Genomic DNA, 24,760 nt, shown 5'->3' with positions numbered 1-24,760 from the left:
ACGGCAAACGGGAAACTACCAGTCCCAGAGTGCAACAGAGAAGGAAATGGACGGTGCGAGAGGGTGGGAGGGGAAAGCTAGTCTTAAACTTCCTTTCAATCGCAGCTGTTTTTCTCCCAAGGAACCGTTCGTCAAACGAAGTGCCTTTCCCGAAAAACCCTCGGCGATTGTAAAAAAAAAAGAAAGAAAAAGTTTACGAAGTTTATTGAATTTATACACCGCCCTTTTCCATAGGACTCGGGGCGGTTTACAAAGTATTTTTTTAAAAAAGCGGGTTTGCCTGGTAATAATATACTTGCGCGCAACGAATGAGACGCAGCACAAATAACGCTGTGCTTTTCAGGGACCAACGAGCAGCAGGACTTGCAGGAAAATAATACGGATGGTGGATCGAAGCTCCCTTGGGGAGGTAAGTATGCCCCCTTTCCCTTCCTGTTTCGGGAATCGTATTCAGATTAACCTGGGGAGAGCGGGGACGGTTTTAGATCTTCAGGCTGGATTATCACTCCTGAGCAAGGAACATCGGTGGGCTAATGCCTCCTTAAGTAACACCAGCTGCCTGCAATTAGTGCAGGTTCGCATCCCACCAGGCTCAAGGTTGACTCAGCCTTCCATCCTTCCGAGGTAGGTAAAATGAGGACCCAGATTGTTGTTGTTGTTAGTTGCTTAGTCGTGTCCGACCCATCGCGACCCCATGGACAATGCCCCTCCAGGCCTTCCTGTCCTCCACCATCTTCTGGAGTCCATTTAAGCTCACGCCTACTGCTTCAGTGACTCCATCCAGCCACCTCATTCGCTGTCGTCCCCTTCTTCTATTGCCCTCGATCTTTCCCAGCATTTTGCTCTTCTCCAGTGAGTCCTTCCTTCTCATTAGGTGGCCAAAGTATTTGAGTTTTAGCTTCAGGATCTGGCCTTCTAAAGAGCAGTCAGGGTTGATCTCCTCTAGGACTGACCGGTTTGATCACCTTGCAGTCCAAGGGACTCGCAGGAGTCTTCTCCAGCACCATAGCTTCAATTCTTTGGCGCTCAGCCTTTCTTATGGTCCAGCTTTCACTGCCATACATTGCAGCTGGGAAGACCATAGCCTTGACTATACACACCAGATTGTTGGGGGCAATTAAGCTGACTTTGTAATAATGCCGCTTGGGGGTGTGTGTGAAAGCCCTAATAAGCAGGCATATACATAGAATGAAGGCTACTGCTAAGCTTGTCAGCCGCCCTGAGTCTTCGGAGAAGGGCGGGATATAAATGGAATAATAATAATAATAAATCAGTGTAATTTTTCAACCCTTTTACAAATAGTAGGGCGAAAGGGCAGTCAGAAGCACAGAGCCTTCCCTGCCAACAGTTTCTTCCCCCCCCGCTCCCTTTTCTCGCTGATGCACACGGACGTAAACTGAATGAAGACCTAGCTATGTTTTCATTTTAGTGTCTTCACTGTCGTTGCTTAAAGCTGGCAGTTGTGCGTGTTTGGGGTTTCTTTCCCTAATTCTTGATCTTTGGCAAGTCTCTTTTCACATTCTTCCTTAATAATTTTGATTTCATTCCACGGTTCCTCTGGCTCCCTATCAGTGAGGCTCAGGACCCCAAAATGATTCCTGATGTTCTTCTTGAAAATGGTAGTTGTGTGCTCAAGATCATGGAAACGGGTTTGGCTTTCTTCTGCTGCTTCAGCTTTACTTGGTACTTGCATATGAGCAGTTCATGACCTGTTTCACAGCCAGCCCCTGGCCAAGACCTTGTTGTTAGAACTGAGTCCATAGTAATAGAGTCAATCTGGATTCAGGTAATCCTTGACTTACGACTAAGAAACATTGTCTCATTTTACAATCTTTCTTGACCCAGTTGCTAAGTGAATCACTGCAGCTGTTAAGCTAGGTCACACAGTTGTTAAGAGAATCTGCCTTTCTCCCTTGACTTTGCTTGTCGGAAGGTCGCAAAAAGGGATCCTGACTGGGGACACTGCAACTGTCATAAATATGAGTTTAGTTGCCAGGGATCTGAATTTTGATCATGTGACCATGGGAATGCTGCAATGGTCACAAGTGTGAAAACTGGTCATTTAACTTTTTTTAGTGATGTTGTAACTTTGGTCATTAAATGAATGGTTGTAAGTCATAATTTCATAATTTTCATAATAGTAAAGTTGGAAGGGACCTTGGAGGTCATCTAGTCCAACCCTCTGCTCAGGCAGGAAACCCTATACCATTTCAGACAAATGGCTGTCCAGTCTCTTCTTAAAAACTTCCAGTGTTGGAGCATTCACCGTTTCTGGAGGCAGCTTATTCCACTGATTAATTGTCCTCACTCTCAGGAAATTTCTCCTTAGTTCTAGGTTGCTTCTCTCCTTGATGAGTTTCCATCTGTTGCTTCTTGTCCTGCCTTTGGATGCTTTGGAGAATAGCTTGACTCCCTCTTCTTTGGGGCAGCCCCTGAGATATTGGAACACTGCTATCATGTCACCCCTCACCCTTCTCTTCATTAAACTACACATCCCCAATTCCAGTAGCCGTTCCTTATATGTTTTAGCCTCCAGACCTCTAATCCTCTTTGTTGCTCTTCTCTGTACTCTTTCCAGTCTCAACATCTTTTTTACATCCTGGTGACCAAAACTGGATGCAGTATTCCAAGTGTGGCCTTACCAAGGCATTGTAAAGTGGTATTAGTACTTCATGTGATCTTGATTCTATCCCTCTGTTAATGCAGCCTAGCACTATGTTGGCTTTTTTGGCAGCTGCAGCACACGGCTGGCTCATATCTAAGTGATTGTCCAGTAGGACTCTGAGATCTCTCTCAGTTACTACTATGGAGCAAGGTACCCCCTATACTATACCTGTATATTTGGTTTTTATTGCCTAAATGTAGAACCTTACTTTTTTCACCATTGAATTTCATTTTGTTAGATAGCACCCAGTATTCAATCTATCCAGATCCTCCTGCATCTTAAGCCCGTCTTCTGGAGTGTTGGCTATTCCTGCCAGCTTGGTGTCATCTGCAAATTTGATGAGTTCCCCATCTATCACCTCGTCCAAATCTTTGATGAAGATGTTGAAGAGCACTGGGTCCTGAACAGAGCCCTGGGGCACCCCACTACACACTTCCCTCCATGTAGATGCAGTTCCATTGAGGACCACATGCTGAGTACGGCCGGTCAGCCAGCTACGAATCCATCTGGTGGTGATGCTGTCTAACCCACATTTTTCTATCTTATTAAGTAGAAGGTTGTGATCTACTTTATCAAATGCCTTATTGAAGTCCAAGTAAATTATATCCTCAGCATTCCTCTGATCCACTAATTTTGTCACTTGGTCAAAGAATGCAATAAGATTTGTCTGGCATGATCTGTTTTTGACAAACCCATGTTGGCTTTTAGTAATGACTTTGTTTGCCTCTAGGTCAGGGGTCGGCAACCTCGGCTCTTTTATGACTCGTGGACTTCAACTCCCAGAATTCCTGAGCCAGCTATGCTCTAGGTGCTCGCTGACTCGTTGTTTGATTTCCAGAATCTTCCCAGGTATTGAGGTCAGGCTGATAGGTCTGTAATTTTCTGGATCCATTTTTTTTCCTTTTTTGAAGATGGGAACTACATCAGCTCTTTTCCAGTCCTCTGGTAGTTGCCCAGTGCTCCAGGATCTTTGAAAAATACAGTTCAGTGGTTCTAAGATCACGTCTGCCAGTTCCTTGAGAACCTTGGGGTATAATCCATCTGGTCCTGGTGATTTGAACTCGTCTAGGCTGGACAGGTGCTCACTTACCATTTTCTTGCCTATCTTAACTTGCATTTCTATTCTGTTTTTTATGGCACTGTTTTTGGTAGGTTGGACTGTTTTTTCCCTTTGTGTAAAGACAGATGCAAAAAATGAGTTAAATAGTTCTGCTTTCTCCCTGTTGCTTGTCACTTTCTTGCCACTTTTCCCCACTAATGGACCAATCATTTCCTTCACTTTTTTCTTGTTTTTTACATGTTGAAAGAAGCTTTGGTTGACTTTGGTTGTAAGCCTTAGTTCATTTTGAGCCTTAGCTTTCCTCACTTCATCTTTGCAGGCTCGGGCTATTTGGTGATATTCTGACTTAGTTATGTGCCCCTCTTTCCACTTTCTATACTTGTCAAGGGCTACCTGTACCCCACTTGGTGATGTTTATGTACAGAGATGTTATTTTGGTTGTTGGTCACTAAATAGTTCATCTGCCTCCAGGATCTCCTTATATCACTTCTTTTGAATATAAGTGCCTGGCTGCTTTAACTGGTCAACAGGGATCAGCTTGACACCGCTGGTAATCCTGTTGGGATCTTATATTCTGGCTTAGGCTCCTGGCATTCTTCACTCAACTCTCCCAGCCTCACCTCACTATGTTGATGCAGTATAGCAGGATTTGTTGGGTGACCGGTGCACAATGGTAGCCAGATACAATTGAATACTCTTCCCAATACCCACCATATTACACAACGAAGCAAAGAAGGGGATATCTTATAATACTTTGGTGTTATATAAAAAGATTAGTGGAAGCAATAAATAGCACTGGATATGGGATACAGGTAATCTTTGACTTACGACCACAATTGAGTCTAACATTTCTGTTGCTAAGCGAAACAGTTAAGTGAGATCTGCCCCATTTTACCCCCTTTCTTGCCACAGTTGTTAAATGAATCACTGCAGTTGTTAAATTAGTAACAAGATTGTTAAGTGAATCTGGCTTCCCAATTGACTTTGTCAGATCACAAAAGGGGATTCCAAGACCCTGAGACACTGCAACTGTCTTAAATATGAACCTGTTGCCAAGTGTCTGAATTTTGATCACATGACGATGGGGATAATGCCAACAGTTGTAAGTGTGAAAAATGATCATAAGTCACATTTTTAGTGCTGTTATGACTTCAAGCAGTCACTAAACGAAAAGTTATATATCAGAGACTACCTGTATTGCTTAGTTCCAAAAATGTGACAGAAAAATTGGAATGAGATAGAGATGCAAGACAGGGCGTGCTATTTTCAAAATAGTTAGCTTTTGAAGAATTAACACTATTTTACAAAGCCAAATCAAATATTGCAGTGCTAGTTCCCCTTGCAGCTTATTTCCACTTCTTTGCACATTCCTTCTTCATCATGATTCTATCATCAACGTTATATCTATGTGGACCAAAACATAAATGGTCCATAAAAAGATATGCTTGAATGAGTAGTCCTTTAATTATGGGGCGCCTTGAATTAAATCCAGAACTCAGTCCCCTACAGTGGAAATTAAGCAAATCACGAATCTGAGCTTGTTTTTTGTTTTGTTTTTTGCAGGCATATCATTATGCAAACTAGGTAACATCAATGCTGGTAAGGAGTGCAGTTTGCTGTCAGTTTAAATTCTAGAATATAATATAATGTAAACCAGGGGTGTCAAACTCGCCACATCACGCGACATTTTGTGACTTTTTTCCCCTTCTCGAAGCTGGGGTGGGCGCAGCTTCTGTGTGACGCATCTGGCCCGCGGGCCGGCAGTTTGACACCCCTGATGTAAATAGACAGCCAACTGACTAGTCCTGATGATGTTACTTAGTTTGGGTGATGAAATGTCTGCAAGAAAACAAATAAGCTCAGAGAACACCAAAGGATCCCTCATGTCAACCCTGAGCTACAAATATTCTCCTTTCTTGAAATCACAAACCATTATTATTATAAAAGAATACAGTAGCTAAGAGGGATAACAAAAATCAGAGTTGTCTCACTTTTAATTCAAAGACTATATAAGAAGGAAGCAAATCCATTTCCCCGAAATCAGTGCTGACCTCCCTTCCCCCAACAAGTTACCATCACGGATGCTGGTGCTGCTTCGCCGGCTCATCCTATCTGCAGTAGTAGTTCTCAAAATGGCTGTCATGTTTTCGGTATTAATTAGCCATGCCTGTTTGATGGAAAAATGGGAAAAAGATCCGTCATCAATATGTACAGTAAGATAACAATCATCACATATAAGTAATGTTTGGGTTACTTGGGACATTTTTAACCACCAACTGCTGAGATGGATTCTACATATGCAAACTAACTATGTTGTATTTTTATTTAAATTGCTTATATTGAAAGTTGCTTGGACTTAATGCTGAAAATCAGGCAGTTAAAAATTGTAGTACTCTGCTCGGAATTTTAGTTGTTGAGAGGTTTTTTTTTTTAAAAATTAAAGATTCAAAAAATTAGTAATCAAATGTGGCTTGTGGCTGCAGTGGCCATATGTCTTTTATTATTATAATAGAACAACCCTTTATTTCCTCTGGAGCACTGGGAAAGTACCTGAGGATTGGGAAAGGGCTGATGTGGTTCCCATCTTCAATAAAGGAAAAAAAACAGACCCAGGAAACTACAGACCAATCAGTCTAACATCAATACCTGGGAAGATCCTGGAAAAGATAATCAAAAAACAGACCTGCGAACAACTAGAAGCAAACAAAGTTATAACTAGTAGCCAGCATAGGTTTGTTAAAAGCGGATCATGCCAAACCAATCTTATTTCATTCTTTGATAAAGTGACTAAATTAGTAGACCAGCGAAATGCTGTGGACAATAGAATACTTAGTTTTCAGTAAGGCATTTGACAAAGTAGAGCAGGCATATCAAGCTCACAGTGTCTTGTGACATCGTGCGACATATCGTGACTTTTTCCCCATTGCCAGCAATGGGGTGGGCACGGTTTCGGCATGACACATCTGGCCCGTGGGCCAGGAGTTTGACATGCCTGAAGTAGAGCTTAACCTGCAGCTTAGTAAGCTAGAAAAAGGTGAGCTAGAGAACATCACCACCAGATGGATTTGTAGCTGGCTGACAAACGGTATTCAACAAGTACTCCTCAATGGTACTACATCCACATGGAGAGAAGTAAGCAGTGGGGTACCACAAGGCTCCGTCTTAGGCCCAGTACTATAAAACCCTAGTAAGACCACATCTGGAATACTGCAACCAGTTTTGGTCAGCAAACTACAAACAAAAATGTTGAGACCTTGGAAAAAGTTCAGAGAAGAGCAATTAAAATGATCAAAGGTCTCTGGAGAGTAAAACATATGAACAACTGCAGGACCTGGGTTTGGCTAGTCTAAAAAAAAAAGAAGAAACAGGTGACATGATAGCAGTCTTCCAGTAGTTGAAAAAAAAGGGCATCAAACTATTTTCCAAAGCACCAGAGGGCAGAGCAAGAAACAATGGGTGGAAACTGATCAAAAAGAAGCAACCTGGAATTAAGGAGAAACTTAACACTGAGGACAATTAACCAGTGGAACAGTTTGCCTTCAGAAATTGTGGGCTGGAGGTTTTTAAGAAGAGACTAGGCAGTCACTTGTCTTGAGATGGCATAGGTTCTCCTGCTTGAGCAGGGGGCTGGACTAGAAGACCTCCAAGGTCCCTTCCAGCTCTATTTCAGAAAGATAATCACTTTAATGTATTATTTGGGGGCTTTTGCTCTTGAATTTTCCTTTGTAAACCAAAGCTATAAACATAAACATTTTTTAAAACCCTCGTGAATCTTTTATCAGATTCCCTCCTTTTTCTGGTTTTCCCTTTATTTATTTTTTTTCCAGAAAATGTGTTTTGAAGCACCTCTTTTAAAACGTTTGGTAATCTATTTTCTTACAAGTGAAAGGTGGCACAGTGCCGACTTTTTAGAATAATTGCTCTCTTAAAATCTCCACTAAGAAAAGCGATGCTTGAAAAGAAGGCACGGTATTGGAAAACTGGGCCGAGCGGGACGAATTTAGGGTAAACCTTCAGAGAAGGAAATGAGTCAGGCGGAAAAAAGGCGCGAAAAAGTAGTAAGCGCCTTTGCGGGCCAAAGTGAGCATGCGCGTGAGGGAGAGCACGCGTGGCGACTGCGCATGGCTTACAGCTTCAACGGCGCCTAAGGATCCGCCAGTTCGAGCTCTTTCCTCTGCTACGTGGAAGGCTCCCTTTACATTCCTACTCTCTACTATTCTGCGCTTTTAATCCACCCACCCCGTTTTCAAAAAAAGTGCTGGAGGGCAAGTCGAGCTTCCGTGTAAACTTGAGCCTCCGCCGCGCCTGCGTAGCGTTCCCGCCCGTTGCCAGGCGACCGAATCGGGTGCTTCCGTTTGAAAAAAATCTTGTGTGGTGGTCGCGTGCTGCTTATGAGGTCTAAATAGGAATTCCTAGAGATAGAAATTTAAAATGACACGCAAGGGTAAACTTCAGGGTTAAGAGAGACCTTTTTTTCCCCCTCCCAATAAAATTTGTCAGATCCACTGTCAGGGATAATAATAATGTGGAATTCGTAGGATTCTTCCGATTTTCATAACTGTGGCTAACACTTCCCGCTGTGCAAGAAAAGGGCTGATATTTCATATTGTAGAAAATATTACCCATTGTTCTTTTTACAATTTAAGGGGGAATTGCAATTATTTTTCTCCAGTTGTCTGTATTGTTATAGGCCAGGGCTTCCGGCCTGATCAGGCGATTGGACTAGAAAACCTCGAAAGATCCCTTCCAACAATGTTATTTATTTATTTATTTATTTATTTATTTATTTATTTATTTATTTATTTATTTATTTTATTACATTTATATACCGCCCTTTCCCGAAGGACTCAGGGCGGTTTACAGGGTGATTAAAAAAAACCAAGATACAAAAGTTAAAAACAAATTTTAAAAAAATTATATTATGTTATTCTAGATTTGAGTTTCTTAACCTTGACAGATTTTAAGACAGGGGTGTCAAACTCAATTTCATTGAGGGCCGCATCAGCATTGAGGTTGCCCTCAGGGGGCCGGGTGGGTGTGGTCTGGGTGGGCATGGCCTACTGGGTGGGCGTGGCTAGAGTGCATATGGCCTACTGGATGGGTGTGGCCAGCTCTACATCATTGGCATCAAGGGTGCCTATGGGGGGCCTGGGCAGGAGTGGGACAGATCTGGGGGTCTCTGGCAGGAGGAGGGGCTCTGGGCCAGGGCCAAGGCAGTGGGGGCCGTTCCTTCACTGTTTCCAGGATGGCTTCGCGGGCCGGATCCGCCCCCCGGGCCTTGTGTTTGACATGTCTGTTTTAAGATATGTCAATTCTGAGAGTTGGTCCACCTGTCTTAAAGTTGCTAAGGTTGAAGAATGATTGCTCTAGGGCAGGGATGTCAAAACGTTACCATTTTTTTAAACCTATGGATCTCAACTCCCAAAATTCCCCAGCCAGCATTCTGGGAGTTGAAGTCCACAAATCTTAACATTGCCAAGATTTGACATCCCTTAGGACAGAGGTCCCCAACCTTTTGGGCACCAGGGACCAGTTCCATGTAGAGAGGTTTTTCCGCGGATGGGAGAGTGCATGGTTTTGTGTGCTGCCTGCATCCTGTGGATGGGGTTTTCCTTGCTTGTGCGGCCCGGTTACTGGCATGCCACGGCCCGGTACTGGTCCATGGACCAGGGGTTGGGGACCCCTGCCTTAGCATATCCTTCAAAAAAAAAATGGAGCGGTTTAGACACATGATGATGATGATGATGATTAATATTATAGACTAGGGAACGGTTGCTGGAATTGGGTATGTGTAGTTTAACGAAGAGAAGAGTGAGGGGTGACATGATAGCAGTGTTCCAATATCTCAGGGGCTGCCCCAAAGAAGAGGGAGTCAAGCTATTCTCCAAAGCTCCTGAAAGCAGGACAAGAAGCAACGGATGGAAACTAGTCAAGGAGAGAAGCAACCTAGAACTAAGGAGAAACTCCCTGACAGTTAGAACAATTAACCAGTGGAACAACCTGCCTCCAGAGGTGGTGAATGCTCCAACAATGGAAGTTTTTAAGAAGAGACTGGACAGCCATTTGTCTGAAATGGTATAGGGTTTCCTGCCTTAGGGGGTTAGACTAGATGACCTCCAAGGTCCCTTCCAACTACTACTTCTTCTTCTTCTTCTTCTTCTTATTATTATTATTATTATTATTATTATTATTATTATTATTATTATTATTATTATTACTCCCACTTGATATTATTAGTTTTATCAATAATAATATTGACTCCCAAGATTTAAAAGAGAAAAACAGGTCAATAAAAACAAAAAACAAAGGGATGGCAAAATAACAGACTAGGTTGTTTTTCTTTCTGGGTTTTCTTTACTTAATTCATGCACGTCCAGTCCTCTAGAGTAGTTTGTGGACCCTTTTCTGGATGGCATCTGTTTGGAGTCCCAGAAAGGTTCAAATAAATTAAATGTACAGACTATAACTATGCCTATGTGGTACCCTCTAGAAATGTTCGGTTTGAATTGTCACTAAATCCAGCCAATCACGATAGCTAGAGTCTTTTAATGAGAGGGGAAAAAACAAATAAAAAAAACAATGTTTCTGTGCTTGATGCCACAATCTGCACTACTGCGAAACATAAGGATTATACATGTTTGTAGTAAATAATCGATCTTTTTATGTAAATACCTTGTTTTTTTTTTCTTTCAACAGTTTGTGTAGTTACAACTTTTCAGCCAGAACAATTCTGCTTCAGCATGAACCATGGTGAACAACTGATCACCTTCACTCGTGCCCAAGAGGAGTCAGATCGTTGGAGAGATGGACACATTCAGAAAAAAACCAGAAGTTCTTGCTTCATCAACCAGGAAGAAGAGAATGCAGCTGGTGAAGCCGTGCGTAACTTTTATGAGAGCCTGGCACTTACAAGTAGTTCTAAAAGAGTATTACAGAGGAAACCAACTGTAGTTCATGTACTCCATCGGCCAGCGCAGGTGTCTCCTTGCATCCCAAACTGCCCAGGACAAACCGACACCCGCAAAGGGAATCAGCTCTTGAAAGCCGCTCAAGATGGCAACATAAAGTCTCTCCAAAGGCTTGTGGAGAAGGATGGGTGTGATGTGAATTACAAAGATGGGTTTTATTGGACAGCCATCATGTGTGCAGCCTATGCTGGACAAGGGGAAGCGGTACGTTATCTTTTGAGACATGAGGCTGCCTGGGTGGGGATTTGTGAATCACAAGGCCGGGATGCTATGGATCTAGCTGAAGAAGCTGGACATGAAGAGGTGGTCAGCATCCTTCGGGAGAGCAAAAGGCCTCAAGCAAAGAATGAATCCTCTAGGTGAGTTCTCCTGTTTGTGAGTTCATCCAATTTTCCTCTAGGAGGAAATGTTTTGAGTGGATAGGTTTCTGAATGTTGTTATGCATTATTTCACTGACATAATTGTAGGCCAAAAGCAAGTCAAATATCGTCAAAATTTTAAAAGTTTGCCCTAATATTGATTTATAGTTATTGCATTAATGGCTACAGGCTACAAGCAAAGACCATTAAATCCATTCTATGCCATGAACAGTTTTTCTGCTCTTCAGGCCTTAATATGTTATGTTGATTTAATGTTTCTTGCTTTATTTGTTTATTTATATTTTGTATATTGCCCAGAGTCCTCTGGAGTTGGGTGGCCAAAAAATTGAAATAAAATGAATAAATAACAAATAAAATATACCACAAGAAAAATGATGAAATACAATGCAAATAGTTTTAGGTAACTCAAATACAGGTAGTCCTTGACTTACGATCACAACTGAGTGCAAAATTTCTGTTGCTAAGGGAGACAGTTGTTAAGTGAATTTTGCCCCATTTTCTGACCTTTCTTGCCACAGTTGTTAGGTAAATCATTGCAGTTGTTAATAGCACAGTTGTTAAGTGGAATCTGGCTTCCCCATTGACTTTGCTTGTCAGAAAGTCACAAAAGGTATCACATGACCCCGGGATATTGCAACCATCATAAATATGAGTGAGTTGTCAATCATCTGAATTTTGATCACATGACTCTAGGGCAGGGGTCAGCAGCCTGAAACAGTGAAAGAGCCACTCGGAACCGGTTCCCTCACAAAAGGAAAAACTGGGAGCCGCAAAAAATGTGTGCACATGTGCATACATGCGCGCATGCGCAGAACAGGGTTTGACTGAATAGTGGAGCCAAGGCGAGATATGCACCTACCCTGCATATTTGAATTGATTGGTTGAACTTTTTTAGTCCCACTTTTTTTGGGGGGGGCTGCACATGGCAGAGGACTGGGAGCCGCAGAAGCCGGCTGAAAGAGCCGCATGCAGCTCCGGACCCGCAGGTTGCAGACCTGTGCTCTGGGGAATGCTGTAATGGTCAGAAGTGTGAAAAATGGTCATAACTCACTTTTTTCAGTGTTGTAACTTTGAACAGTCACTAAATGAACTGTTATATGTCAAGGACTACCTGTAACCAGTGTCCAACTGTAACCAGACCTTTAGAAAACCTGTTTCTTCCATCGCTTCCTTCTGAAACACTATTCAGTAACATTTACAAGTTCATAAGTGAAAATTTTATCACCCTAAATACGTGTAAGGTTGTTCTAAACTGGTTCAGGCTACAAAACCATGAAAACAGATCACTGAATATTCCAGATATAGATTTTCCAGGGTGCCAGCAGACAGAAGATTTTACGGCCCTCCCTATAGCTGTCAGCTGCATCTACTATATCAATGAAGATTAATTACATTTTTTAATTACTGAATTTGGGGCAGTGTTTGGCTAGATAAAAGTAAGTAGCATTTAATTCCTCCCCTGGAGTTATTCTGAAGGGTGAATCTTACTGTGCTGTATAATTATTACCAACGTAGACCTGGGATGATATCAGAGGCCTCTGGACTAAGCAAAGTTAATTTTGAAAAAGATTGCCATGCTCCTCTCACACTGTTCATAGATAGAATTTCAGAAAAGAGATGAACTTTTCTCAAGAAAAAACTACAGCCCTCCTTGGATTCCCCCATTACCATCTTTCAGCTTGACTCAATTTGTGGAAACGTCGGGTTGCCTTGTTTCAAATAATTTCCCTTCTTTCTGCAGTTTACAGTTACCAGCTGAGAGAAGATACTGTGAAGTATGCCAGGCACACTACAGTGAGGACACCGTGGCTCTCCACGAGCGTTCCACGGCCCATCTTTTCAATCGACGTGACCCGTTACCCTCCACCCGGTACTGCATCCCTGAGAATAACGTGGGCTTCCAGTTGATGGTCAAAGGTGGCTGGGATAAAGAAACTGGATTGGGGCCCAGTGGTGCTGGTCGCAAGTTCCCTATTAAGACTGTCCTCAAGAGAGATCAGAAGGGCCTCGGCTTCTGCAGTAACCTTAAACCCAAGGTTACCCACTTCAGACCTAATGACCGTTGTGCTGTAGAGGAACCTGTGAAGCGGCAATCCAGAAAAGAACGAGCAGCAACCGTGGGGAAACGGGAGGCCCGCCGGAGGGAGGCCAAGGCTGCAGCTTGGGAACGCAACCTCCGTACTTACATGAACTTTGATCTTTGAGCAGTTTTGGACAATTGGTGATCATAATAGTCGCATATCCAACTATGAGTTATACATCATAATAAAGTATAGCTTAATCATGGTTTATTGAATATATTAACATTGGCTCTGTGTACTGTAACAGTCTTGGCCACTTTGTTATTTAATGTGTAGTGTGACCAGCCACTAAGTCCTTGTTCGCTTTTTAGTCTAATTCAGTCTCTCTCAACCGTGGCAACTGTGAGGTGTGTGGACTTCAGCTCCCAGCATTCCCATGCTGGCTGGGGAATTCTGGGAATTGAAGTCCATACATTTTAAAATTGCCAAGGTTGGGAAGCACTGGACTAATATGTAGCAGAGAACAGAATAAAACAGGGAAGACATCCATAGGAGGAGGAAAGAAGAAACTACTGGTTCTTTGACTTCGTACAATTTAACATATACATTACATGCCTTAAAAATGAATAAACAACTTCACAATCTGAACTATTTTGTGGAATTGGGAAGGAAAATAATGTACAATTGGGAAGAAGTGGGTTGACCCACTGCATGTTATTTCAGATACTTGGAAATACCTTTTTTTAACCTGGATCTCAGGTTATAAACCACATAGAATTGGAAGAGTAGATAATATATATAGTACCGCTTGATAAAATGTGTCCTAGACATCCAAATGTTTTTTTACAGTTTGATAAGACCTTTAAGTTCTGTGTATTTCAGACTGTATAAAAGAATCTGAATCTGAATCTGAAAATTATCATTTCAAATTGAGATGATGTTAATATAAATGGCAAAAATAGAGCCAAATAAATGGAAAAATGAGAAATTTCAAGACATGCAAGTGTAGAAAATGGTCAACGTGTTCTTGGTTGCCAGGAAGGAAAGAACATTCCATTCTAAAGGCTATTTGAAAGAACAGAAAAGTAGAGGCATAGTGAAATGTGTTGATGTAGTTTTAGTTATATTTTCCGATCTCTTTCTCCTCCCTTTCTTCTTTCAGGCATTTACTTTCTTTGGTTTACTGTTTCTTATCCCTTTTCTGTGTTCTACACAATCTTGCCTGTCTCAAAACAAAATAATACAATGGATTTGTGTGTTTGTCTGCCTGAACCACACACACACACACAAGAATCTCTGCTATTTCAAACAACAATGGCTTAGAAGTTTAAGTTTATTGAATTTATATACCGCCCTTTTCCCGTAGGACTCAGGACGGTTTACAAAGTATTTAAAAACATCAATACAATACAAGAGTTAAAAACAGTTAAAATAATTAAATTTGATCCCTGAGGGGAAAAAAAAAACCTCTCAGCCTGGGCCGGAAAGCTCAAAGAGCCAGGTCTTCAGGTCCCGGCGGAATGAACGGAGGTTGGGGGCAGTCCTAAGCTCCACGGGCAGCTGGTTCCAAAGGGCAGGCGCACCCATAGAGAAGGCCCTCCCCCTGGGTGTTATCCGCCGGCAGTCTTTTACAGGCGGCACCCTGAGAAGGCCCTCCAAGTGGGAGCGCACAGGACGAAGGGAACTTGATGCTGGCAGCAGGTGTTCCCTCAGATATCCCGGACCCAAGCCATTTAGGGCTTTATAGGTCATCACCAGCACCTTGAATCTCACCCGGAGGGCAACCGGAAGCCAATGCAGCTCGCGGAGTAGAGGTGTTACATGGGAATATTGAGAAACGCCCATCACAACTCGCGCGGCAGCATTCTGCACCAGCTGAAGCCTCCGAGTGGTCCTCGAGGGCAGCCCCATATAGAGAGCATTGCAGTAGTCCTACCGGGAGGTCACGAGTGCATGGGTGACTGTGCGTAGGGAATCTCGGTCCAGATAGGGTCGCAACTGGCGCACCAGGCGAACCTGGGCAAAAGCCCCTCTGGTCAGGCGTCCTCAGTATGAATTCCTATTTTATAGTACTAATTTTCACATTTCGTTTTGGCAGATATTTGTATTATAAGTATACATGCTAATCCCAAACCCATCTGTTTAGGACAGGGATCTTCAAACTTGGCCCTTTTATGACTTGTGGACTTCAACTCCCAGAATTCCTCAGCCAGCATGCCTGGCTGAGGAATTCTGGGAGTTGAAGTCCACAAGTCGTAAAAGGGCCTAGTTTGAAGACCCCTGGTTTACGACCACCTTGTTTGAGTTTAAAAAAAAAACACCTGGGTAACCAATAGATGGCAGCAGTGAAGTTTTTTCCCCCGTCAATTTGCTCCTGCTCAAATTTTGCACTCCGGCTATAGTAGCCTACAGAAACCTAAGAAAGTGATTCAAGCACACAGGAAGTTTCTAATCCCCGTTCCTTTCACCTCACAATATGTTCGCCTGCTGGGAACTGCGCTTTAACACATCTGGAGGACATCCGATTCGAGAAAGCCTGCTTCTTTTCTTTCCCCTCCCCCACCCCTCCAACCGCCTGCTTTGTGCTTACGGCTCTGGTTTCCCAGTCGGACTCTTAAACGTTGAACACCAAGTACGGGCATAATGAAATCATCGTTGATGTTTAAGAGAACCCCTTAGTACTTCCGCCCTTACTTGCGGCAGTTTTTATCCCGTTTTGTTTTATAGACGCCGGACTTCTTTTGTATATAGTACTGGATACTTGTTAATTTTAATTTATGGAGGAAGTGAGAGTGTATTGAAGAGTTTGTTTACGAAAGGACAGAGCAATAATTAAAGGAGAGGGGTGCTCTGGGACGGGGAGGGAGGAACAGGAAGGGAAAGGGGACGAATTTAGTTGCCCGGGAATCCAGAGTGAGAGTGAATAAAGAAAAGGTGCATTTCAACGAATTAAATGCAGCACAATGCTTTGCTTTTAAGGGACAATTTTAAGGACTTACAGAAAAATAACATAACAGATGTTTGATCGAAGGTCCCTTGGGGAGGTAAGTATGCCCCCTTTCCCTTCCTGTTTCGGGAATCGTATTCAGATTAACCTGGGGAGAGGGGACGGTTTAGATCAGGGGTCTTCAAACTCGGCCCTTTTATGACTCATGGACTTCAACTCCCAGAATTCCTCAGCCAGCATGCCTGGCTGAGGAATTCTGGGAGTTGAAGTCCATGAGTCATAAAAGGGCTGAGTTTGAAGACCCATGGTTTAGATCTTCAGGCTGGATTATCACTCCTTAGCAAGGAAGCGATTCGAATTAGACATCAGTTCGAAAGTACAATCCAGTGTATTTTTTCAACCCTTTTACAAATAGTAGGGCGAAAGGGCAACCAGAAGCACAGAGGCTTTACCGTTTCCCTTCCCTGCCAACATTCCCCACCTCCCGGTCCCTTTTCTCGCTGATGCACACGGACGTAAACTGAATGAAGACCTAGCTATGTTTCATTTTAGTGTCCAAACTGTCATTGCTTAAAGTTGGTAGTTGTGCGTGTTTTGGGTTTCTTTCCCTAATTCTTGATCTTTGGCAGTCCATTTTCACATTCCTCCTTAATAACTTTGATTTCATTCCTCACTTCCTTTAGTTCCCTATCAGTAGGCTCAGGACCTCAAAATGTTTCCTGGTGTTTTTCTTGAAAATGGTAGTTGTGTGCTCAAGATCATGGAAACCTGGCTTTCTTCTGCTGATTCAGCTTCACTTGGTACTTGCATATGAGCAGTTCATGATCTGTTTCACAGTCAACCCTGGCCAAGTCTTTGGTGTTAGAACTGAGTCCTTGTACCAATAATAGAGTCAATTCCCTCTCAGTGAGGTTCAGGACCTCATTTTATACTAAGAATGGTAGAATAATAAGGAAGAGTTGAGGGTTCTGCTTCAGAAGCAGAAGAGGGTTGAATAAAATGGGAGGAACAGGTGAAGGTGCCTGAAGAATTACAGGCAACTTTCAAAGCAGCAGGAGTTAGGATGGTGCTTCTTATAAAGTGCAAGGGTCACCCTTTTTGCAGCTGGTCCAGGAAGATCAAGGCTGTTTTGATTAATTTGGGGGTTCATTAGTTCTAGGTGGCTTTTCCCCCCCACAATCACTCCCTTTCCTTTCTCCTTTATCACTCAGCCCAGAAAAGGAATTTTGGCATTCTGCATGGAGAGATAATGGAGCTGGAGGACTCAACTAACCCAGTGGGTTACAACTGCTGCTTTTCAAAATAGTTTTGCATAACTATTTATTGTTATTTTATATTTTTATGACATACACATACACATATGTTGTACCCAAAATGGGTCCTAGCCTAGTGTCAAAGCCAATAAAGTCCACCAGATACGATGAATGGCATTTCGAGCTTCTTCTGTACTTTTGGAGTACTCCAGCAAAAGGGTCTCAGCAGTTAAAGAAAACAAGACCTTGAACAATGCACTAGCACAAATTTTATACAGTTATGATTAAGGAAGCCAACACCCTAAGAATCACTCATTGGTTCCTTGACACATGTTTCTTTTGATTGGGTTCTGCTTTACCCTCCTTCTTCATACATTGCACGGCTGTTAATACGCGTTCTTATCAAAAGAGGTGTGTCTTTTACTATTACCAAAGGTTACCAAAGTTTATGTAATCTACATGCCTTAGTTAGCATCCTTCCAACTTGTAACTTTCTTGTTGCTAGGCAGTAGTGTCCCTACCATTTGTTACACTCATTGCAGCTGCAACTTTCTGCCTCAGTGATTCCTTTAACAAACTTTCCTAATTCCAACCTCAGTCCTTCACACATACGCACACATACAGTAACTCAAGAGAGCAGGCATATCTAATATTGCTGCCTCTTGTTTTCCCTACAACAATCCTGTAAAAGATGGGCAGGCTGAGTCAGAGGAATTAATATTATATTTTTCCCCCCAGCTTGTTGTTGAGCAGCAACTTCCATTGCCCGTCAGGTTCCATGGCATTGAGGTACCAGCGTCGCTTATGGCGCTACGTGGAACGCGGCCGCCGTCACAAGTTGCGCAGACTCCTGCGGCATCACAGAAAAGTCTTGGACCTGGGCGAAACGAAGGGACACAGAAACCACACACCCCTGCACCGATGCTGTGCCCTCCTGGACCACAAAGCTGCCATCCTTTTACTGAAGTATGGGGCAGACCCTTCTCTCCCAGACCACCGTGGAGACACAGCTCTGCATTTGGCTGCCCGACATGTAGCACATGGAGGAGACCGTGGTGAGACAAAACTCTAGAACTTTGTTTTGCTGCTTAGTTAAAATATAAGGACATCTGCTTCCAAAAAATGGAGATCTCTCATCTATCATATGGAGATAGTAAATAGCAATAGGACAGATTGTCTGTATAGTAGTAGTAGTAGTAGTAATAATAATAATAATAATAATAATAATAATAATAATAATAATAATAATAATAATAATAATAATAATAATAAAGTTGAAAGGTACCTTAGAGGTCATCTAATCCAACCCCCTGCTCAGGCAGGAAACCCTATACTATTTCAGACAAATGGCTGTCCAGTCTCTTCTTAAAATCCTACAGTGTTGGAGCACTCACAGTCTTTTATTTTAATTAGGACAGCTAGAAATTTGCTGGATAACAACTTCAATCTGCTTTAGCCCTCAACACAAGTATGGTCCTCTGCTGCTCCTTCAGAGTGTCACAACATTCCCTGCTTTATAGCTGAACTACTACTACTACTACTACTACTACTACTACTACTACTAATAATAATAATAATAATAATAATAATAAGTAGTAGTAGTAGTTGGAAGGGACCTTGGAGGTCATCTAGTCCAACCCCCTGCTCAGGCAGGAAACCCTATTTAATCTACCCTGTAAAACCTGGTCAATCCTTAATAGGATTACAACTCAACATGACAGGTCCTCCATAAATGGGGAATATTATCCTCTTTGGGATATAGCTGGGGTGCTCCAAAGCAGACTGTGTGCTATATTGTGGGTCAGTGCCCTCTGACCACAATAAATGTTAATTTATTGTTCCGAGATGCCCCTTGGGTGCAGAGGATTTGTGTGGAAACCATTCCTATTTTTTGCTCACTTGGGTGGGAGCCAGGAGGCCCCAATAGAATCAGTGGTAGTAGCTTCATTTGGAGCAAATTGGTACTTGTCAAAGATACATAGAGGATTACATTTCATTTAGTACCTCAGACTCGAAGTACATGGTGCTTCTACAGATTTTTCCAACAACAATCTTTTATTGGGTCTCCTCCTGGTCCAAATTCCAGTCCCTCTTCAGTTGTAGAAAGTCATTGGGTGACTGTCAACTGTCTGATTAACAAACTTAAATCCAAGGAATCTTCAAGGCTTTGAAGTGCCATAAAAGATAGATCTTTTTTGATTACACATCTCAGAACTGAAGAAGTGAAACCAGCTCTGATTTTCCCATACGAAAATCTGCCTAGTTAACAATAGCTTCCCTTAACCCCCCACCCACCGAGTGTTCATGTTGCCCAATCATATGTCTTTGGTTTATTATGAGAACAGTCCACCTCTCCGTCAAGACACCTGCATTAGTGATCTTGGCATTCTTGTAGGTTCCCACGATCCCTGGATGGCTTCTTAGACTCCCGTTTCCTCCCGATGCTTTCTACCCCCTCCCCCCTGTTTCTGTGGCAAGCTGAGTAGCAATAGAAGTTAGCAGGCATCTTAGCAATTCAACTTTGACAGTGACGTTTAGTCTGTCATGCCCAGCCTAGCTAAACATTCCTTGCAAGGTTGTTATTGGAATGACAAAAAGTTAAGATAAAGTGAGTGGAGACCCCTTATGAGGTGTCTTAAAGTACTAGAGGAAAAGTGAGCTACAGGTAGTCCTCGACTTATGACCATTTGTTTAGTGACTATTTAAAGTTACCACAGCACTGGAAAAAGTGATTTATGACCAATCCTCACATTTATGACTGTGACAGTGTCCATACAGTCACATGATTGCCATTTAGGCACTTGGCAACCAGCATGTATTTATGGCATTTGCAGAATCTCTGGGTCATGTGATCATCACTTGCAACCTTCCCAGGATCCTTCCAATAAGTAAAGTTAACAGGGGAAGCTGGATTTGCTTAACAACCACAGTGATTTACTTAACAACTGTGTCAAAAGTCATGCATGACTCATTTAATGATGGAATCGCTTAGCGAAGGAAGTTCTGGTCCCAACTGTGGATGTAAGCTGAGGACTATCCATATAAGTCTAGCAAATACAATAAAATAGGAACACAATCATAGAAATCTTTACAAGATTAGGAGCCAAAACATATAATAGCTCTAGATATTCCATCAGTTTTCAAGGGTATTTTTTCCCTAATTGCTTTTATTCAATATTTTTCTTCTTCCCAAAAAAAGTTGAAGTGTAGGAAAAGATTCAGAGAGGAACAGAAATTCTGGTAATGTTTTTCTCTTTATTTATTTCAGATTTTTAGTTCTGTGTCATAGAACAGATGCTGGTTAATGTGAATTGCTGAGCAAATGTTTCTGACACTTTTAAGATAAGCTGCTTTATTATAGTATAGGTTTTGTAGACAATACAGTAATTCAATTCATCAGATTTATTAAAGGGTATCCAGAGGTTATATAATACCCTCTACATCTAAAGAAGCAATTTGTGGTTTACCAGAGTTATGCTAGTTATGCAGAGTTATACTATTAGTTTTTAAGGGTTTGTGAAGCACTTTGCTTAATGGTCTAGCACACTGGTTTTTACAATCTAGAAATGGAGAAGCCCGTTTTTCTGCAGTATTTACCGTGGGTGTAGCAACTATGAAAATTCGAACACAATTTCCTGCAATTTGCTCAGGAGCCACTAAATGGTGCTAATCATTAAAGTTGTTTTTTCTTCTCAGTGTATGAAGATCTGTTTGTACCCTTGCGAATCCACTGTCCATCTGCCATGAGCATCAAGAATAAAGCTGGAAAAACCCCAGGAGATCTCTTGAACACAGCAGCAGAAGAGAAATGGGTATCAGTAATCCATCAGTAACGGTATCAGAGGGAGGAGACTGTTGGAACTTGAAATAAATGAAAACTTAATGGAGAGCGAGGAGAGAGAAAAGAAAGAGAAAAAGATCTGTGTGATTTATTTTAATCATTATTACTTTTATGTTTTGTAGTAGGATTGTTTTTAGGACCATCACTGTTCTATTACATTTTTGTGTGTTTCCTTTTGGTGAAGAGGGGGAAAGGGAAGGAGGAAAGGGAAAGGAAGGGAAGGAAAGGAAGGGGAGGGGAAAGAAAAAAAAAAGAAAGGGAGAAGGGAGAGGAAGGGCGGAAAGAAAAGGAAGAAGGGAAGGATCATCAACTGATTGGGTTTTGTCACCTTTTCTCAGATATAGAGTGATGTGTTTTAATTCTCCACAGTGTCCCAAGGAAACACTTGAAGAAATTGAGGCAGAACATGAGGCTGAGAGAGAGTGGAGATGCAAGCTGCTCAATGAATGGGAGGACGAGTTTCAGGAGACCCCATGGCAGCATGAAGGTGATGCTAGACTTCCCTTAGAAGTGAAGATCTCACAGTCCATAAGGTGCTCTCCTCTGTGGAGGTCTAAGCCATGATCATGACAGATGAATTTGTGGAGTTGCCACTAAGAAGGGTTAGCTCAGTGGTTAGAATGCAGTATTGCAGGCTAACTCTGCCCAAAGCCAAGAGTTCGATCCTGACCAGCTCAAGGTTGACTCAGCCTGCCATCTTTCTGAGTTTGGTAAAATGAGGACCCAGATTGTTGGGGATAATATGACTCCGTAAACCACTTAGAGAGGGCTGTAAAGCACTATAAAATAGTATATACGTCTTATTGCTATTGCTGTTGAGACAAGTTTTCAGGCCTCCTAGACTTCTTTTAAAATTTAAATAACTCCCTCAATCAGTTTGACCAGAGATTCTGCCTGGTTTTCATTTTCTGAAGCACCCATTTTGCTATTATTTAAGTAATTTTGCAGCATTTAGACTTTGGACACTTCACGACCTGTTTTCCTTGTTACCTTCTGGGAGGAGGCTTCGTGGTGTCCGTAGCAGAACATCCAGATTCAGCCATAGTTTCATTCCATACAGCATCAACCTTGTGAACTCTCAAGCTTCCACCTACCGTTATATATTCAAGATGGACAGTATTTAATATTTATTTGTTATGTATATGTAGGGGCGTGGGTCTACACATATGTTGTATATAGTATGGTTAGGTGTGTGTCACGTATGTGTTTCACTTTGAGAGCGGGCAACTAAATTTCATTTTCGATGTGTGCCGTTGTGCCTGCCCACAGTAAAAAACGACAATAAAGGTTATCTTATCACTTGTTCTACTGTCTTAGAAAGTAAGAAAGTTGTGGCATAACTAGATTTGAAAGGGACCTTCATGGAGCATGATGCATCCCCCCCCTGACTTATTTCCCTGTTCTTTTCTAGAAGATTTCTCTACTGGTCCCAACTCAGAAACGTTCGAGGAATGGGCTGATCGCTTACACCGAGAATACAGGCAAAAACGTAGGCAAGAAGAGGAACAGCGTCACCGAAGGCCCAAAAAAGAAGCTCCAAAGTCTTCCATTCACCTCCAGCACTTCCTGGAGCAAGAGCATCTAGAGTACCTAAAACGTGCCCAAGCCAAGGAGGAAGAGGTTCAGTCAGCCAAGAGAAGACGTTACGAGGAAGGCTGCAGCCGAGTCTTCTCCTCAGACAGTTCACGTCCATTGTCTTACAAGGACATTCCCTGGCCAAGTTCAACTGGGACTCCTGAGGAAATGGCCGCAGCAGCCCTTCGTGGTGTAGATCCTTCAGACAAAAGAGCTTATCGGCGCTTCCTCCGGCGTCAGCAGGCTCTGTGGCATCCGGACAAGTTTGCACAACGTTGCGGCACACGCTTGGCTGAACAGGATCGCCATCAGATATTGGACACTGTCACAGCATTGTCCCAAGCTTTCAATAGCTTGGCTGAAGCAGCCAAATAAACCTTGCTACTTGTCTACATCAGTGTTTCTCAACCTCAAGAACTTTTAAGATGTGTGGACTTGCAACTCCCAGAATTCCCCAGCCAGCATGCTGGTTGAGAATTCTGGGAGTTGAAATTCACACATCTTCAAGCAGTGGCCCCCAACCTTTGGGGCAGAAGTTCAGTAGAGAGAGGTTTTTCTGCAGACCGAAGGGGGTGTGGTTTCATGTGCTACGAAAAGGATGTGCAGAGCTACTCTTAAAAAAAACACAAGAGTTTGCATGGAAAAAACAGGATTGTGGGAGTAATGAATTGTGTACAGCAACCACACAGATACACTGAGTTGTGTAAAGAGTTTACTTGTAGGATAAAGTAATAGCACAGTCCAAGAAACAGTCCAGGTCATACACAGATACTTAAAGTATAGCCGATAGCAACAGTCCAAGGATTATCTACTGCAGACTCGTCTTACCAGGCAGTAAGTCAAAACACATTAATCACAGTTCTTCAGGTTCTGCATACAGTAGCAAAGCAAAGCACAAACCATGACAAACAGTAATCAATAGCAGAGAGACATGAATTGTAACAGAGAGAAGCCATGTCTCTAGCTCCCTCTTATGGCCATTGGGGACATTGCTGACCAATCAGCAGAAACTATAGCGCAGTGCATTCACTATTAAAGGTATACATTACAGCTTTAACTGCAACCATACAGTCTTGGTTTATATATTGCCAACCCAACCAGTTAGGCAACAGACATAGTCCTAACATGCTGCCTGCATCCCGTGGATGGGGTTTCGCTTGTTTGCATGGATCAGTTTCTGGCATGCCGTGGACCGGTGCCGGTCCACAGACCAGGGGTTGGGGACCCCTGTCTTAAAGGAGCCTTGGTGGAGCAGTGGGCTGATGCCTCCTTAAGTAACACCAGCTGCCTGCAATTATTGCAGGTTCGCATCCCACCAGGCTCAAGGTTGACTCAGCCTTCCATCCTTCCGAGGTAGGTAAAATGAGGACCCAGATTGTTGCGGGCAATAAGCTGACTTTGTAATAATGCCGCTTGGGGGGGGGAAAGCCCTAATAAGCAGGCATATACATAGAATGAAGGCTATTGCCAAGCACATTTGATTTGTGCTTAGATTTTAAACCGCCCTGAGTCTTCGGAGAAGGGCAGGATATTATTATTATTATTATTATTATTATTATTATTATTATTATTATTATTATTATTATTAATAATAATAATAATAATAATAATAATAATAATAATAATAATATAATAATAATAATAATTTAATTTCTATACCGCCCTTCTCCCGAAGGACTCAGGGCAGTGTACAGGGCAATACAATAAAATATAACATATAAAAGTTAAAAAAAAAAATATTGCAGCCCAATTCAATACGTTAATACAATAACATTAAAATACCCCTAAACCCATCAGACCAGGCCGGCTTGTTCAAATAAATATGTTTTTAGGTCACGTCGGAAGGAGCGAAGGTCGGGAGCCACCCGGAGCTCCACTGGTAAACGGTTCCAAAGGTCTGGCGCGCCCACAGAGAACGGCCTCCCCCTGGGGGCCGCCAGTCGACACTCTGACCGACGGCACCCTAAGGAGGCCCTCTCTGTGGAAGCGCACTGGACGAAGGGAAGTTGATGCCGGCCGCAAGTGCTCCCGTAAGTAACCCGGACCCATG

The 24,760-nt window shown here is 42.5% G+C and overlaps 1 protein-coding gene across 4 annotated transcripts; it reads left to right on the top strand.

Moving 5' to 3' along the window:
- Positions 1 to 53: 53 nt before the first annotated feature.
- On the top strand, positions 54 to 24,126 carry NFKBIL1 (NFKB inhibitor like 1). Of its 4 annotated transcripts, none has more exons than XM_083355138.1 (5): positions 395 to 409; positions 18,033 to 18,349; positions 20,991 to 21,106; positions 21,505 to 21,622; positions 22,547 to 24,126. In XM_083355138.1, the coding sequence occupies exons 2-5, from the start codon at positions 18,073 to 18,075 to the stop codon at positions 23,083 to 23,085; spliced, it is 1,050 nt and encodes a 349-aa protein (XP_083211264.1). In that variant the 5' UTR covers positions 395 to 409; positions 18,033 to 18,072; the 3' UTR covers positions 23,086 to 24,126. The 4 variants fall into 4 exon arrangements, with proteins under 4 accessions (XP_083211265.1, XP_083211264.1, XP_083211266.1 ...); XM_083355140.1 differs by lacking the exon at positions 395 to 409 and adding an exon at positions 15,958 to 16,138 and having other exon boundaries at positions 22,550 to 24,126; XM_083355137.1 differs by lacking the exon at positions 395 to 409 and adding an exon at positions 15,958 to 16,138.
- Positions 24,127 to 24,760: the final 634 nt, after the last annotated feature.

The sequence above is a fragment of the Vipera ursinii genome, assembly GCF_947247035.1.
Source record: "Vipera ursinii genome assembly, chromosome: 2".
NCBI lineage: Eukaryota > Metazoa > Chordata > Lepidosauria > Squamata > Viperidae > Vipera > Vipera ursinii.
The sequence above is the reverse complement of the archived record's forward strand: the minus strand, read 5'-3'. Positions and strand labels throughout refer to the sequence as shown.

Coding starts and splice junctions, on each gene's coding strand:
- NFKBIL1 (XM_083355138.1), top strand. CDS start 18,073: ATGGCATTGAGGTACCAGCGTCGCTTATGGCGCTACGTGGAACGCGGC. Junction 18,350..20,990: donor AGCACATGGAGGAGACCGTG/GTGAGACAAAAC, acceptor TTTTCTTCTCAG/TGTATGAAGATCTGTTTGTA. Junction 21,623..22,546: donor GACCCCATGGCAGCATGAAG/GTGATGCTAGAC, acceptor GTTCTTTTCTAG/AAGATTTCTCTACTGGTCCC.